Raw genomic sequence first — 18,354 nt, forward strand, 5'->3', positions numbered from 1 at the left:
GGTGTAGTTTGGAGTGGGAACTTGGGTGTACAAGGTTAGAGACAGGAGGAGCAGCAGTAAAAGGAAAGGGGCTCCATATCATGGAGCGCTAACTGTCCCTCTCCTGTGCCTTTAAAGATAAGGGCAGTCAATAGGAACCATCACCCTGTATCTGACCAGGTATGGCACGCAAAGCACACTCCACCCTGTCCAGAGTACGCCCTACTGGAGCACTCAGCTCCCAGGCTACACAGGAGATGCTTCTCAGGAATGCAGTGCTAACTTGCCCTGAATACATTGCACGCCAAGTCTCACAGGAGCCATGCTGTTAGCAAGGGATTACGTTTGCATTTTGTTTTTTTAAATCATGAGCAGAATTTCAGTAGGACCCAAGAATAGCACTACCTGCACCTTGAAATTAAACAGTGATATTTAGATGTGCAACTGTACTTTGCTCCACAGACTGATAGCAAGCGAAGGCAGCCTAAAACAACAGTGAGTCAGTGCAGGGAGGAGGGCAGTTTTGCAAATGACTCATTACATTAGAAATTAAAAGCTGTTAACATACTGGACAAAAGTAGCTCATTTACTGTGTATCAGAACAATTAAGGTTCAGCAGGCTGGACACTGACAAGTATTGTGTGTGGAGTTTTTTCAAATGATGAATTCCAACATTATTTTTTGAAGCCAATTTAGAGATCTCACATTAGAGATCAAGCACTGCTTCTCCTTTAAGTGTTTAAAACAGAATTGGGAAGAGAGTGGAGATTGTATCAAAGACACACTTCCTATTCACAACAGAAGTGTTTGTTATGAATACAGCACTTGCATCTGCGTGCCCCGGTTGAAGTTTGAAAATCACACATTTCCATGGCAGTCCCATCCCTTTCCCACCAGGCTCTCCTCCTTCAGTGTGTCAGTACAAACTGATCGAGGTTAAAAATAACCCAAGATTCCCGATACTGTACAAAAGTATGCAGTTGCACAATTCCTCTCAAAATGCGTATCACCTAATCAGGATTTTGGATGTCATCAACTCAGGAGGGAGCCAGTAAATAGCATTTCCTCATGAATCAGGGATAGACAGAAGGACACACCTATGAGACCACTGTGTTGTCACTGTGTTTTGTTTTAAATACTGTGTAATTATGTTGCAATTTTTACTCCCAGATTTCAGTAAAGAAGATGGCTGATGATGGGAGACCTCTGCGCAAAACACCCCCAGGGAAAGAAGGCTGAAGCACTGCAAGAGAAATCAACCACAGTTATGTTTAGTTACACTAAATTCCGCCTACATCTCCCTGACCAGAGATTCCTGTTAGCTAGTTAAAAATGTTTATCTGCAGAGATGATCTAAACTGTCTGAACACAGCTCTTCAAGGTTTCATTGTCATCTCACGCCCAGTTCTGGAGATGAACTGAAACTCAGCGGCTGGTTCAGAAGTAAGGTTGCAGATGCGGGAGTCCAGTGTCACTGGAGTTTTGTATCTGTGCCGTGTCTATGCTGGCACTATTAACCGTACTAGCTTGAAGCATCTACATCCTCAGCCAAAATATCTCAGGTGAAATAGCTGCATGGAAGTCAAAATGCCATTTACTTCAGTACACCCAAGGTTTCACATACTTCATACCATGTCACATAATTCAGACTGAAAAAATACCCAGGTAAAAGACCAGCTTCCCCACACTTTCTACACAAATATGCATGTAGTCATAAAAATGGTATTTTTGACTCTGTACTTCTTTTCCTTGGATTCAGCTTGACAGCATGTAACACATCATACCACAGAAGATGGAATGTTAGTACAAGTTTAGTTGAGCTGCAGCACTTCAGCTGCAGCACATTTATTTATAAAACAACCAACCAAAAAAAAAAAAAAATTACGAAATCATTGATTCAAAGGAATCAATAATAAATATTTGCTTTCCTCTGAGTTGTTCAGACACAGTACAAGTACACCAATTATAGCAGGTAGAAGAGATGTAAGCTTAGTTTAGCTGCTGAGAAACAAAAGCAAGCTACATAACATTGTATGCATTTAATCACACTAGTAATAACTGGTATATGACAGTAAATGCTTTAAGTACACTATTTTACAAAACAGAGTTTGGCTTATGGTTCATTTGCTTCTCTTGTGCAACTCCTGATATTATCATCCGGAGCTCAGAAAACGTCCCTTTGAAAACAGAATACCTTTGAAATGATCCCTTTCTTGTATTTCCTTTGAGTAATGAACTTTTCCCTTTGGGCTTTGTGCTAGCAACTGAAGTGCAGAATTGACTTTGTGTTCACCTGCGAGATCACTGATGTGTGGTCTGAAAAGCACCGCAGCATTTCAGACTTAGTGATTTTAAATCATCACGGTGCCCACATTTTTTAACCAGGGCCACGCATCTTTGCACCTTTGTTCCATGGCAGGATTGGGGCACGGTGCTTCTTCTGACACAGCGGGCATGCCTGGACAGCGGGCATGTGTACCGCCTGCTTCCCAACAGGGCTAGGAACAGCCTGGAACGATCACCCACACCAGGCTTCAGCAATTGCTTCCAACTAACTTCTTTTCCCCAAGGTCCATATACCTTTCGTCCCATGCAATCAGACAGATGGCTCATATGATAAGGAGTGACTTCTCTGCTCCAGGAGAGTTGGAGACCAGGAGAGGGCTGCCACAGCTGATCTATCCTGCAGCCGATTCCCAAAGGCCTCCAGGAAAGAGACTGCCAGGAGCAGGCTGGGCAAATTCTCCTAGCCGGCAGCAAGTGGCTTCTAGGCTGTAGACAGAGCATCCTCCTCTTTGCTAATTGCAAGTCTGGCCTGTGACTCAAAGCTAACCTACAGCATTTGGTATTCGGACTGTAGCCAGCTCAACTGTTTGAATCGTTACCCTTGCTTTGTGGTAATAAGCTTCTGGTTGCTCAGGCATGTATTCTTTACTGAGAAAAGTGCTCCTGTTTTTATATGCATAGAATAAGTACCCTCAGATGCAACACAGGTAACATTAAGCGAAATAAGCAACCACAGAAAAAGCCACGAACTACTTTAGCAGTCCTGCTCATGCTCTTTGGGACTTTCCCAGTTCTGGAGTACCTTGTAAGCACTTTGCAGTGCCTAAGCCTTCGGGGTCCAGGAAAAGAGCAACTGCAGAGGAATCGCAGACACTTAGAGCTGCTGCTTCCCAACAGTGACAGCCACTACCAAATCCACCAAAACACAGCTGATCCAGGAATGTGCCTCTGCAGTATCCAGGGAAACTGTGTAAGGAAAATGACACAGTATCCAACACCAGGAGCTGTCACAAAAGTAGAAGCTTATCAAACACCTAATACCAGATGTGTCTTTTGTTTAAATCTGTGACTTAACTGCACAACAGATCAGTACTTTGTCCTGCCAAAGGTGGATAGGTTGACTCTGGGGTAGAGAGAGCAAGTGACATTTTGGTACATGTGATGAAAATGGGTGACCGCTCCTAGGAAGAGAAGTTCTCAGATAGTATAGGGCAAGTTTGAAAACTATTTCCCATAAGGAAGTAGCCCAAGCAGGGCTTGGCTTTGCTCAGATTGTCTAATATCTCAAGTAAAGAAGCTAGCATTCTGGGTCTCAGTCAGAAAAGGAGATTAATTACAGTCCCTGGAGTGAAAGAATTACAGATCTGTGGTTCTTCTGTGCTGATCCATCTCCTGTAGGTTCATTCCACAAATTGCAGAAAACTTTCCCTCCCTCAAATGAAAAAAAAACCCCACACCTCATTTTTTTAAATAGAAAATCATCAGTCCAGGAATACAGGAATCTAGAACCTACAAGCTCAGTGTCTTGTGTGTAGTAGAGGTCAGAGCCAAGTTCTTCAGAGGAAAATATCAATGACAGAATTATGTGAACATCTGCTTCCAGAGGAAGCCTCTGGAGTCCCCACCTCCTACCGTGTCCTGTTGGCCTTCAACTTGAAGTGTAAGACTTCATATTCCTTGGAAATGTTTATTCTGGTTAATTTAATCACATAAAATATTTTATGATTCTTGCAGTTTTTTAAGAGTCTTGCTAAGGTTTAAGCCTCAACAATAGCATGTGGCCCAGCGTTTGGTGTATAAATGGGACAACACACACAAATATTTTCTAATGGAAGCAGCATTGCGCTTGTTTCCCTGTCCCTGGTGTATTTTCCTCACTATGTGCTCTGTCACTCTATCCTTCAGTCTTACCTGGATGCCTGAAGGTCAGCTCAAGAATGCTGTTCGTTCAGTCTTGGGAAGAGCTCTCCATAAGGCTTCTTTCTACAGCATGGCTCACCCCAAAACTGGTGAATTCACAACTTGGCAATAGCAAAGATATCTTCCAAATGCTTCATCCAGGCTTTTTGGTAGATTAGTGGCCCTCACTTTTGGAGGTACTGCCTTCCTTCTGGATTCAGTGGCCAATTCTCATCACACTAAGGCTCATTTGCCACAGATACCACTCCAGTGGAGTTACTGCGGCTTTGCAGTGCTGACCATATCTCTCTGCGTGCATCATTAAGTTTATTCTGGCAATTAAAGCACCTCTGTTGCCTTGACATTAAAGGGTCCTTTGTCTTTAGTACAGAGATTAGTTCAGACACATGCCTTAATACTGCATCTCTTGACCTTTTTGAGTGATCCTTTCATTTCCACTTCAGTTACAGCCTTCAGAAGTATTTCACTAGAAGACTGAATGCAGAAAACATGAAGCGTCTGTCAGTTCCCTTTGAGGTTGAACATCAGACTACCCTCAGCAGAGAGTCTGCCTCAAAATCTTCAGATAACACAATGCATCTTTGAGAAGTTCTCCGCAACCAGTACAAGAGACTTTTCCCTCCCCACAAAACCTCTCTGGAATATTATGCATCTTTATGTCTCTGTTGATCCCTTTTAAAAAATCCTGAGGTTTGGCTTCATTTCATTTGTACAGCACTTAGCTGTTGTAGTTTTAAAATGCTCAGTGTTCCACTTCCAAAAAAGATAATTTAAAAAGAAGGCTCCCTTTTCCCTCAAAGGTATCTTTCTTAAAAAAAAAAAAAAATTCTGTATCAGAACCTCAGTGCTGGAGGATGTAAGAAAGAGTTGAGTGGGAGGGCTTCTTGTGGTGTGAATAATCACAAGTGATTAAAATTAAGCTGACCAGAGAAATAACTAGCTAATCTAACAATTCCTATGTGGCTGGTGGTACGTGAAGTGTTTCTGGACAGCAGGAGTCTCCAGACAGCTGGTGAGGAGTCACACGGTCTGGAACGCTCGGCTTTGGGCAGGCACCATGACCAGCGTTGCTCCCATTTTCATCAGGTTAGCATAGTCGACTTTCTTTGGCTCAATTTCTTTTCCTTCCGTCTCCCTCTGGCTGTACTGGGGAGGAGTTAGATGGGGAGTAGCTTCCGTTGACAAAGTCCGTTGGCTGCGAGAGGCACTGTTGGCTGTCGACCTGGTTGAGGAGGAACCTGAGCGTGAGCTCCTGGAACCAGATGAAGAGGAACTGGGCTTGACAAGATGGGCCTTGGGTGCCTCTGCATCTTCTCTGCAATCAAACAGATGACAGGGCTCAAATACGGGAACAGAAACGCTTATACATTTTACCAGGCAGAATTGCTGCTGCAATAAGCAGTTGCTTATTGAAGCTGCAAATCACCAGGACATATTTGTCTAGCAGTTTGAGCAAGGTGCAGGGTTTTCTGAATTCTGTGCTGCGTAACTTTGTGGACTGAACTCCCTATTGGTCAAATGGATTTAGAATACATTGCTGCACACGACTGGCTCTTTGTGTGTGGCTTTGAGGTCTGTGGAACGAATGCCAAGGGTCAGTGCAAACAGTTCTGCTAGAACTGTCTGCTCTGTAATCCTTACTCATAATGACAAGTGACTTAGGGCTAGCTGAGACCAGTTTTTCTAGTTTTAAAAAAAATGTGGGTAGTGAAAGAAGTGTGAGAAGTGGGCCCAGAGAGAAAGAGAAGAGCTAACAGTCATGCATGAAAAGGTGATAGAAGAGGCTGAAGCTCAAACTAAAAATGAAAAGGCATGCAAGATTTGAAAGCAAAGAGAACAGGGAAAAGAGAAGGGAAGAAATCAGCAGAGACTACCTTTTTGCTGGCAACCTGACCATCAGAGTAATCAGCTGCTGAATGGATTATAGAGATGCCTAATGGTACATAGATGTTGTACAAGGGCAGGCAGTCTTTTACAAATAGACATAAGGATGGAGCAAGGCAAGGGGTTTCTTCAAGGGCAGGAGCAGCTAAAACTCATTCCTGGAAATTTCTTTTCCCAGCACTTTCCTTCCTGAGAAGTTTAGGCTCCATTGGCTAGAGACCAATCTCTGCCTAGGGGAGTTAAGTGGCAGACCTCACATGCTTGTAACAGATGAGTTCAAAGAACATGCGTCAGCATTCTTGGTACACCCGCTCAGGGTGAGGCTTCTCAAGTCTGCACACAGCAGCTCAGGGGATTTTTCACCCTGAGCTAAATCCAGAAGCACAGTTGTTCAAAAGACTCAAGAAAGACTGTGAGAACCTGCCTGCCTCATAGCATTCCCAACAGAAATTGCAACTGGAAAGAAAAAAAACCCAAACCAAACCAACAAACCTCTCAGAACCACAATGGACAAGTGGGTTTAATTTAGTATGGGAGAGGATTATGCAAATGCTTTTAAATGCTGAAATTGCAAGCATGAGAGAGAATATTTTGCTGAGTTTTATGCTAATTTGTCGGGGGGGGGAAGGGGGGGGGAGAAGGGGGGAAGACATTATCATCTATCTAATTTTCTGGAAAGTCTTCACAAAGATTCTCACATTCAAGAAATGTGTCACTGGTATTTCAGGGAGACTTTAAAAGCTTTTTAGAACAACCTTTTAAGACACTTATACCTAGGTTACTTAAAACTGTAGTGAAAAGATGTGTGAAACTGAAAGAAGGGAGGGTGGGAGGTGGGGGATTAAATAAAAGGCGTTACCTGATTTCATTTGGTGCCTCCTCCTCCTCATATCTCTTCTTTTCTTTCCTCCTGATTGTCAGCCTCACCACCAGGAAAAGGAGGGAAAGTCCCACCACCACGCCACAAACGGCTCCAGCAATCATGCTGATATTTTGTGCATCTGTTGTCCAGAAAACAAACGTGTTAGTCAGTAAACTCTCACTAGGGTCATATGGTCAGATTCTAGTCCACACTACAACTTATAGCACTGGGTATAAATCAGAACAGAATGTATTAGTCTACTTATTTAGGCGTGTCTCCATACAGAAGTTGAACCAGTTTATCTTCAGGTATTGTTTCTAAACCTGAGCTGACAGTGGGATAAGTACTCACCTCTGGAAGGGTGGGATCACAAGTGTTATGCCTTCAGCTATCGGTCAGAATTGCAATGAGGAGGGAAAATCCTCTCTTAAGAGCACAGAACCACAGAAAATACAGAGACAGACAGGACAACCCACATGCGAAACAAAGCACCAGGCAGTTTGCTAGAGGCAGAAGAGTGTTTGAACTACAGATGTTTCCCCATGATGATTTTTTTTCCCCCCGTCAACTCACCCTGAAATGATTACAATCCACTTGCAGAATGAATTATTCAATTGGGGGAAAAAGTGACCTGAGGGCGGTAGAGAGGAAGGAGGAATGGAAGACATATGTGCAGGTGTAAGGCATTTTTCATCCAAAATAACAAAGTTAATGAAAGGATACTTCCTAGTGTATATGGGCCCTTAGTTAATACTTTATGACAACTCTTTTGATAAGAGTGGTTAGACTGGGTTTGGCTGCAAGTTGTTTAAGGCTTGTCCCTATGGAGGGTTTAGCAAACCAAAGTGAGGTTTTCAACCAATTCAGTTCAATTGGCATAAAAGCTGCCTGGACGCTTTTACTTCAGATGCCTGAGGCAAACAGGTTTTCCTTGCTACATGACCATATTCCAGTTATTTCAGGCCTGGCTGGGCAGAAAAATTCCAAAGCTATGGAATCTCCAAGAGACTTCTCTACTAGCAGTCCTTTATCACAGCACTTCCAGCTCCTGCTGATGTCCCCTGAGAGCTGCATGTAAAAGAACCTGCTAAACTGTATTATTTGGATTTGTCCTCAATGCTGATGCTAAACTCCACCCTTTTCCTTATATGCAAAGTACGTAGGTACCTAGACGTGCACACACCCTTAATGGTGTTAATCAGGTAAGACGCTGATTTTAATCTCTGGTGTTCAGGACAGGATTTATTAAATCTAGATTAAAACCAAACTGTGTCAAAAGTGGCTTTTTATTCTGCACACCATTTCATGACAAAATCAGCCTTTCCAGCTGCCTTTAGATAGTTCACTGTCCCAAGTGTGAGAGAGATGTAATTTGGAATTGGAATGATAGAATATCCACACCAAGGTTTTATGCTTGAGAGTGATCTCATGCAATCACTCCACCCAGAAGTACCTCAAAAGCTGGAGACTCTGGAACATCTCGCTCACTGTTTTTTCCCCTCATATTTTCATTAGTCATTCTCAAAATCAAAATTTCTAACAGATGAAAACATCTGAGCCCAAATAAGGTATTTACCCCTTCTGATTATACAGAGGACTGCTGTACAAACCGTAAGTGTGATAAATATGGACTACTTCATGTGATTCAAGTAAGAGAGAGCAAAGGCATGGCACAGAGTTTACCGGTCAAGATGAGACAGCTGTGAAGCAGCACTGCTCATACAGTGGTGCGAACACCAGTTACGTGCCAATACTTACGCTGCACTGTCACTTGAACAACACAGCTTTCTTGTCCAGCCTCGTTGGTGGCAATGCATTGGTATAACCCTGTGCTCATCTGTGTAAGATTCTTCAGTAGGACTTGCCCAGGATTAGAAATGTCTGAAACGGGAGAAACGCCACCAGGATTAATCCAAAACAGACTAAGAAACCTTAACAGCCGATAGGACACAGAAGCCTAAATTGAACTTCCAGATCAAATCAGTTCAAGAGCAATCAATGGTGCCTCACAAAAGATCATTTATCAGCCTTCAGCAAAACGCTAAACAAACTCCTCACACACTTCCTTGCTCAGGGTGGAGCACACCACAACGTCCAGCTGCAGTACTGAGAGGTACTGTTATATCGTTGCTATCGCTGCCACCAAGTAATCCCCATTTAAAAAGCAGGCACTTGACTCTAAACATGCACGTACGTGTGGGCGGCTATCTGGCTTTGAGCGTACTGAGAATTCTACGAGGAAATGACCTGACTTACTGACTCTTGCTGTAGGCGGGAGATGTTCCGCTCTCTCGTCTTCCTCATTTATGCGCTGCCATCGGTAGGAGATGGGTGCAGTGCCAGAGGCAGAATGGCACTGCAAGGACAGTTCCTTTCCTTCCAACAGCTCCCCTTCTAGCCAGCATTTGGGCTTGGAAGGCTTTTCTAGAAGAAGCAGAAGACGGGTCATGTAAACGCAGCAAATGATTTTCTTGGTGGAAACCCTTTCTTTGGCAAAGTATGTAATTTAGGCAGCTTCCAAGAGCTGCCTTCTCTGGAATTCATTAAGGAATTCCACCAGTGATGTTTGTTAGGGGACTTTAGCTGCAACTGTGTGCAACTTCATGGTCTAAGTGGAGCTGGCTGGCTCAGACGTAGAAATGACACATTATAATACTCTGGGGCAATTTGCCTCACAGATATCTGCATCAGGAGCTCTATCACTGTGTTGCTCTTCTAGGTACTATTTAGAGAACATCCTTTCCCTCCCCCTACTTCTCCATTTCTTCCTTCTCCCCACAGCATCCGGCAGGCCGGATTCTTCCACAGGATGACAGTGTACATGAAAAAGCCAACCAATAAACTGAAATCAGGGAAGAGAAATTCTAACCCCGGCAGTTTATTTGTCACCTCCACTGACTTGGATCAGTTTGGGGTCCTGGGACATGAACCCAGAGTCCTCAGCTGGAGATCTGGACAGGGCGATCGCCAACTAAGCTAGAATATCAGTATAGTTTGTGTCATGAGATCATAGAGATAATTTGGAAAGAACAGTTCATATGATTTTGCAGGTGATCATACTTACCTCAAAACAGTTCTTTAGGCTCTTCCTGCGTCCTGGCCTTTGCCAAAAAATGCAAAGTCAGAAACGGAACTGGACAGTGAAACCTGATCATGAAATGTCTTTGTATTTATACCCTGCTGAAATAAATCTCTCTCCAGGAAATGAGCCTAGCTATTTTTTTTCCTTGGAAGAACAATAAAATGACCTTACCTACAACCTTCAGGGTGATGCGAGCCCATTCGTACTGACCAGCATTTTTAACCTTACATATGTACTTCCCTGCATCGCTGGACTGCAGTGATATGATTTGTAAGGATGCATCTCCAGCAAGGAAGTTGGATGTGAAGGAAACACGCCCCTTCTGTTCTTCATTCAGGTCATCATAAACACGGCCTCCAGAGTAAGTGATCACCTGAGGAGCAGAGAGTCACTGATCAGCCAGCTGTAAATTTACTTTCACATGGAACAACAAATCAAAGCATTTCCAGGAACTGCAGACTAAGGTTCTACATGGTTAAGTGACTTGCCAAGGGTCACGCAGGAAGCCTGTGCCAGCGTAGAAAATTAAACCTGCATTTCAAGTCTGAAACTAATACATAAAACTGTATTTGTGCTAGAAATGTATATTGGAGCATTTATACTAGTGTCAAAACAGACGTCAGCTTATGCCACAATATATAAAAGCAGTTCTTAATTTTGGTGGGGTTTGGCTAGATAATTTAAGCTACTGCAGACCTGATTTTATAAGTATTAAACTACTACATTTTTATGTGAAACCAAGGTTTCAAAAACTGGGCCTGCAAAATCCAAGGTCATTTTTGAAAACCTGAAGGGCAATTCTGAAGTTTGTCCAATAATGATTACATAACAGTGTTAGTTTAAAGAAAACTCGATTGTAACACAACCTGTTCCAATACAGCATGCGTGAATATCAAATAAGTTTTACACATTATAAATCTCTCTAAATAAATCAGCTGTTTTCTAAACACTGCTTACTTCATCAGAATAAGTTGCAAAGATCATCACAGAAGTCTCTTTAAATCAATGGCTGCTGCTGACGTCAACATAGAAATAAGACAATTTTCTCAGCAGAAACTAATTGTGGCTCAACCTACCGCTTTTTGTACTGTTTCGGAAATGTGCAGCAGCCACTCAATATCCAGGCTCCCTTGCTCCAGGAGGCCCAGGCGGTGATGACAGGGCAAAGTCACGTTTTCTTCAGCTACTCTCTTAAATTCAGTCTGAGCCTCAGACAGCCAAACAGAACAGGAAGCTGAAAGACAGATGCCGGTGGTCAGAGGCCAGGATTAAGGATGCACCTCTGCACTGAAAAGCGTTGCTAGCTTACGTTTCCCTGGATTCTTCCTCATTTGCTTCACAGCACCAAAGAAAACCCAACAGCTTGGCTTCCTGGACAGATGGCAGCTGATTAAAGGGGACATCTATACATACATAGGTAGTTAGTTTCACACTAATATTTAAGCACGAAGAACAGATGGCTTCACGCTCCAGGGCTGTCAATACCAAAGTTACACCCACATCCTCTATGCACGCAAAATTTCAAATAATCTCCTTGGTTTTGCCTTCACCTTTTACTACCTTAATTCATGAGCAGTATTTCCTCCCAGAAGACCTTCAGAACCCATTCCTTTATTCCTGTGTCAGTCCAGCAAGGCTTGGAGTCTCTTTCCTAATGCTAGATGATGTTTGCTGTGTGCATTTCAGCACTGGAAATAAGAGGCCAGCCTGGGAACAAGAGGGTTAACCTTAAGAAAGGCACGGTACAAGTAGGCTAGTGAAGTGTCTTTGAATAGCAACGTCAAAAAAAAAAAAAAAAATTATAACTTGTCAAAAGGGGTTTGTCAGGATTTTTAAAAAAAGGGGGGGGGGACGGACGAAATTGCCAAGCTGAACCACTAGAGGGAAGCAGAGCCTTTTAAATGTTACCGGTAAACCCCCCAAACGCATGTTAACTGCCTAAAACTTGGTCCAGCAGACGGTGCGCCGCAGAGAAACACGGTGTTCGACCAGCACTGCGTTAGTCACTGTGAAACTCGCAATTTCTTTCCGAGTGTTTCTATACTGCATCCTTACTAAAATTGAACAAAATCAGGGATAGGTTCTTGGCTTTGCCCATCTCTAACTTTTGATAACACGTGGACTCACCGTGGTAAATTCAAACTCAATTAAAATTGACCCAAAAGATCAGAGGTGTGGAAAATTACAGGCACTTAGGTCAGGGACCCCCCCCAGGTCTGCTGTGACACCAAATAAAAAATTTTCCAGCCAAGTTTCCTTGGGGATTTCTGGGGCACAAATGCCATCTGCCTTTCGCGCATGAATCTTCAGAGTGCAGTTGGGTTGTTCTTAAGTTTTGCTGTGCAAGAAGAGAGACTAAAACTGGTTTGTTTTTCCCCTCTATGAAGTGAGATGAAATGTCTTGCTTCTTGGACTAATTACTGTGAAACCGATGAAAACCAGGAGAGTTGGCAGCACCAGGGAGTCACATGTGTGATTGAACACACAATCCTGTGATTACATAGCAAGATTAGTGGCAAGAGCATAAGCAGCTCTAGTTACACAGGCTGAATGTGTTCCTATACTTGTATTTAAACAGTGGATCTTTAACCTTCCCTTTACCTTTAAATGAAGAAAAAAACCCAAAACCATGAAAAATTATGTCCAACATGACACTTCCTCAAGCTTTTTCTATTGCTTCAGGACCAACTCTGGTTTTAGAAAATTCATTCGGCTCCTGCTCCCATTCTCAGATCTGCCTCCGAGTTGTTAGCATGACCATCCCTCAGCTCCTGAGCTTCTGATATTTAATCGATACTTGCCAAGCACTTCTATGAAAGGTATCGTGTACTATGTGCATGCGCACATATAAAACACTTGGAATTTTAAGACAGGTGAAGTCTTGCAAAGGATTAAGCTCTCCTCCCCTGCACAGATCTCTGCATGAATTGATGGAGAGTAAAAGCTCCTTTTCAGCCACATTAGCTGTTTTCTTTAAACGGAAAAGTAATCCAGCTTATCACTGGATGCACTAGTCTCAAAGCTCCATCTGCCAAATACAATTATACATTCTGCCTAAGATGAATGCCTGCTTTCTCCTACAGCCCACATTGCTGCGGGCTGCCTTCGTTAACACACTGACGGTCACTAAATGAGCGATCAATAAGTTTAATCTAAGCACCATGCTAGTGAGCATTCACATAACATTTGCAACATTTTCAAAGTCCTGTGCCAGCAGAGCACTGAGGTTTTGTGCACACCTCACAGGGTATTCTACATTTTAAAATGTAGTTTTACATTAAAAGCCTTAATCAGGATTACAGATCCGTTTTGAGGGATTCTAACAAGCATCATTTTCATTCCTCTCTGGCTTGGACAGACTGTTTTTAGGAGACTCGTTCTGGTTCTTGTTGCCCCTAGCAAACATGGTCTGGATTTGAGAAAGAGCCTTGTGCTCATCTTCTAAATGGAAGTAAGATCAGGGAGACATCCAGCGAGATAGTGACTGCAAGTTTCTAAAGCACACTTTGTTTTTTCAAAGGTACATGCAATCAGAGATAATTTGGAGCTGATTCACCACTGAACTGATGACCAGACTGTTGCGCACATTTCCTACTTTTTCATGACGTGTCAGTCTTAGTAAGAAAAAAAACCCCAACAACCAACCAAACAACCAAACAAAAAAACCCACAAACACTTGTCCCTTTAGTCCTTACTAGTTCTTTAATAATGCCATGAGCTCACACGGAAGCCTGTAAGTTTTGCAGGTGTTCTAGGCAAGACTCTCACTTTATTTTCTTTCCAGTCATCTATACCTATACAAAGTCAAAAGGAAGCTCAAAACACAGCTTCATAAAAATACCCAAGATAGGGTGCCAGTGATGGAAATTATGCAAGAAAAATCCAAAGAGAGCTCAAAGTGAACAAATCTCCTGCCTTGCAATAGTTTGGGTAGGGTCTCAGTGTAGCAAGCAGAGATTAAATGGAAATTTACCTTTAGATACATGCCAGAATTTACAGTATATGCCTCAGAAAGAAAAAGGAACTAGAAAATATATCTAAGTCCCCTCCAGCTTATTTTGTTTTATTATTTGACAAAGAATAAATGCTGTCTGAAGTTCTCCTGCATTTGTGTCGATGCCACCTAGGAAGAACAGGTCAAAGAAATGAGATTTTGCTCACACTGCTTTTACCACCACCACCTTCCCCCAACCAGTTTAAGTTTCATTTAAACGAGTACTAAAGCAGAGTGCCTGCTTATGGACAAGCCCCTACAGCGGCAAACGCCTCCGTATACCGGCCAGGACACACATTGCCTGGATTGCAAAAAGCAGCTTGCTCCTGGCATGGGCTTCTGCTTTGCTAGATGGGGTGGCACAACTGGCTCCATACCTTTCCCCCTTCAAGAGGCTTCGCAGCCACACGAGGGCAGAGTCTACTCAGATCGAACACCTTAAGGGCTGGCTCCAGCAGACAATAGATTAAGACAATAGATGGTTTTCCCAGAAGTCGGATCCAAGATATTTGCGGGCTCCTCAGTTCTTAGCCCCCAAAAACCTCCTCCCCTTCCACATCCTGTGCGCGGGCGGCTCTTTATGCTGCAAAGAGCAATTCGGGAATTGCTTCTTTCAGCTTTACTCAGCCTATGTCCCATGACTTCAGAAGGAGGTTGGTTTGTTTTTCCTGCGGAGCAGGAATCCTAAGCTTATTGCAAACTGCAGCATTTTGAAAGCACTGGCCGTGGGCCTGAAAAAAGAGAGTCTTGAGTGCAGCGCCAGGCTTGCTGACACACCACAGGCAATGCAATGCTCTGTACTTGGGGGGGAGGAGACCCCCGTAATATTTAAACATTTGCTCTATTGTTCAGAGGACAATAACTCACCCAACACCCTGCAGGCAGTGGAAAAAGATTTTTGCCTTTGATCCCTCACTCATGTTTTAAATATCCAAGAAATACAGAACAACAAATACTTTAAACAATACCGGAGCTAGCGCACCTAAACAGACGGTACCTAACCAGCACAAGCACAGATGTGCTAGGGGAAGGGCGCAGACGGAGCCAGGGCACACAAAGGGATTCTGAGCCCTTTCAACAACAGGCCATTCTGCCTTGCCTGCATAGCAGATTTTAAAGAAAAAAATTGTGGACAATATCCCGCATCTTTCTCGTGCAAAGATGCCAGCCAAAGTATTTCCTCGAACTCATTTCAACATTTTTAACGGACTACTGATTTTGAATGTATATAAGAGGGTTTGAATTTCAGAAAAGTCAGCCCTTTGAAATGGGTGTCCCGGGAAGGAACCATTTCCTGGGCAATGCAGCCAAGTGCTTGGCAAATTGGGCCTGTGTGTTTGGTCTTATCACAGATTATGACCATCCACAATAGTGTTTTCCTGTCTGAATCCTTAACATGATCACATATGCTTTCATATACATGCCATTATGAAGCACAGTTTATTCTCATGCCCATCCAATAACAAGTATATGTATATACACAAATGCACGTATATACCAACAACATCAAATATACATAAACATACAAGCAGAATCAAAGTGAAAATAAATGTTTTGCTGACATTTTTATTTGTAGGCAAATTCATGTGCTAAAAGCTAGAGAGCTTCCAGATTTAAATCTTTCATTAGGTTCAGAAGAAGGTTTGAATTAGGGAGCAATGCTAAATATAGATTATACTTTAAAAAAAAAAAAAAAAAGGCAGTAAGTTGTGCTATATCACTGCACTGCTGGAATTAGGAAGAACAGCCCAGAAAAGATTCAGAGAATTGAGATACAAGAAATCCATAATGATGCTTTGTAAACTTGGCCCAAACCATACCTACACCAAGTTCATTTAAGATATGAATATCCAAAATGGGTCTTAAAAAATTTCATTTGCTCCAAGAACATTTGTGAAGTTTATTTTTCAGCTACACTTTTTATAATTTTTATTTTGGCTTTTTATCAAAGACAACATTTGCAATAGGCTATTCCAAGACGTTCATGTCCAAGGAGAAGCAGAAATGCAACCTATAATTTTCCTGCAACTCAAGACATTCTGTACTAGCACCCGACTGAGGGAGGGGACTCAAAAGCAAGTGGCTCAAACCTGCTGCTGAGGAAAACCTTCAATACCAACAGCAAAAGTAGGAAGTCCAATAGTATCTACACACACAGTTTATAGCACTGTCTGGACAATTTCCATTTCACCTGTGATAGGTGCTCTATCTGCTTTTGTTCATTAATATCAAAAAGTTTCCTGGATGAAAGTGTGACACGAACGGTGAATGGCTACTGTTGTCATGGCACATCACATTCTTTCTGAAAGAACAGTCCCCTACAGACAAGTTTTCTCAAGTGTAACCAGTAATTTTGTGGTCTGATTTTGAGTCCTTCTTGGGATACTCTTGAACATTATTTTCACATCTGTGTGATTCCACTATCTGAAAATGGGGTCCTTCTGAGAAGGAAGTTTTCGTCCTGTAGTCCTCCGAGTAACTCACACATTCTTCTCAAAATCCAGGTAGGCTGTTGGAAAAAAAACACCTCAGTGCATCCAACAGTCCCATGCTATAGCTGGTCTCAGCTAGATCTGCAGGCTGAACTGCTTGTGTAAGCACTTCATTTTAGTCAAAATGATCCAAATTAGCAAAAACTGTCTACTTAAACATTTTAAATTAGCCCAAAGAGAATAAATATCCAGAGAATTATTCAGGCTTGTAGTGTTCCTCTAGCTGAATAATCCTGCACATTTGACTCACTTGTGCTAAAAACATTTATCCCACTCAAGAAAGTATTTGAAAACAAAGTATGTCTAAATTAGATATATACAGAAATAATATGTTTGACAGTTAAGAAACAAAAAGCCCAAGACAGCCTGCCATGTTGCAACTTTGCACCACTCCTCCATGCCAGAAATTTAAGATGTTTCACATCTGTTAGAGTTTGATCTTGCTACAGTCTTGTAGGAAATGATTTACTAAGCTTCTTTATGGAAAAGCAAAAGCCTGTCCCCACTCTGTCCAGTCATAACGAGCAAAATCTAAGCATTTTGCAATAAGCGAGTTTAGAATTTTACATGCTTAAATAGAAGGCTGACAACTACTTCTGTGGCCAAAGAATTACATCTTGACTAAAACTTTCAGAGACACTTGAGTGACTTGAAAGCTCAAATCAGCTAAGCGCTAAAGGCACTACAGACACTAATTCTACAGTTAAGTATTTAAGTCTCAGCAAGCCTTAAAATTAAGGTATCTATTGAGAAACCAAGCATTCGCCCCCTGCCCCCCCACTATTACTGTTCAGTAACGATGACAGACACATGCACATTAAGGCTTTTATCTCCCCTTTGACTCTTTTCCCCATTTCTGCTGTGGATAAACCAAGAAAGATGGAGAATACCTATGTTGGTTTGTTCCAGAGCTGTAAGGAGAACCCACAAGGTCAGCACCCCCTGCTCACCCTCAGACCACACTAGCCCTAGCAGTTAGTTACCCTGACAGTATTTTAGGCCAAAAGAAATATAAAGTGGTGTCTCCTTACAGACAGCTATTTTGCATTCTTTGCACAAGGGAGGAGAAGCTGGGGGAAGCCGAACTCTCCTAAGGATAATTAACTCAGCCAAGGCTGTGCTCTGGGACATCTGCTTTCTGTATTCTTTGGCTGGCAGAGACATAAAGGCCAAAGGTCGCCTTCTCCCGAGAGCTCGAGCGCTCCAAGTGACCAAGACCTGGCCCCCAGTGCATGCTGCCTGCAGCCTGCTCCCCTCTGCCTCCCTTTGATTTCAGGAATTTTGGTTGTGAAGCAAAAGCATCTCAAATAAGAAAAATGTGAGCTAACAGTCAGCTCCCACTGGAACAGGCTCGCTGTGTTAAAATAAAGAGGTCAGCCTATCCCCATCCATATCCTCATAGCATTGCAGAGGTTCTCTGTAATTGGAACCACATGTGCTTGGGGCTGGGGTTTGAGGAGGCTGTTAAAACGGAAACCAAAGAGGACGGGTCCTGCACGTTGCCGAGTTTCCAAGGGATGACGTGAAGCATTTGGAATTGAAACCGCCGAGGAGCTAGGAATGCCCAAGGAGAACAGAAAAAGCAACATTTCAGAAAGCAAAGCCTCTGATTTTTTAGAAATTTGCAACGACTAAGCAGGAGTGCGGGAGGGACCTAGAATATGGCTGGTGATACACAGGCTCCTACCAACAGAAATGTCACCATCTGTGGAAGCACGGGCAGGAGTTGGCCACCAATCCTTCCCTGGGCAGTCTTGGATGAGGGGGAAGGGGCATAGCTGTTACCAGCATAGCGGCAGTGCACATGATGTGCGTTCTAAATGCACTACGTCTTCACGCTGGCCCTAGGCACGAA

General features: G+C 42.8%; 1 protein-coding gene across 1 annotated transcript in view; it reads right to left on the minus strand.

The window, feature by feature from the left end:
• Positions 1-1,231: 1,231 nt before the first annotated feature.
• Positions 1,232-18,354, minus strand: part of CLMP (CXADR like membrane protein) — a 45,462-nt gene continuing 28,339 nt past the window's right edge. The window contains exons 2-7 of the mRNA XM_049799836.1: positions 11,090-11,247; positions 10,185-10,386; positions 9,188-9,355; positions 8,690-8,812; positions 6,929-7,070; positions 1,232-5,500 (exon numbers count right to left, since the gene is read on the minus strand). Of these exons, the coding sequence (XP_049655793.1) occupies positions 5,206-5,500; positions 6,929-7,070; positions 8,690-8,812; positions 9,188-9,355; positions 10,185-10,386; positions 11,090-11,247 (1,088 nt within the window). The 3' untranslated portion in view covers positions 1,232-5,205. The remainder of the gene's footprint in view (positions 5,501-6,928; positions 7,071-8,689; positions 8,813-9,187; positions 9,356-10,184; positions 10,387-11,089; positions 11,248-18,354) is intronic.

The sequence above is a fragment of the Accipiter gentilis genome, chromosome 5 (genome assembly GCF_929443795.1).
Source record: "Accipiter gentilis chromosome 5, bAccGen1.1, whole genome shotgun sequence".
Taxonomy (NCBI): Eukaryota; Metazoa; Chordata; class Aves; order Accipitriformes; family Accipitridae; genus Astur; species Astur gentilis.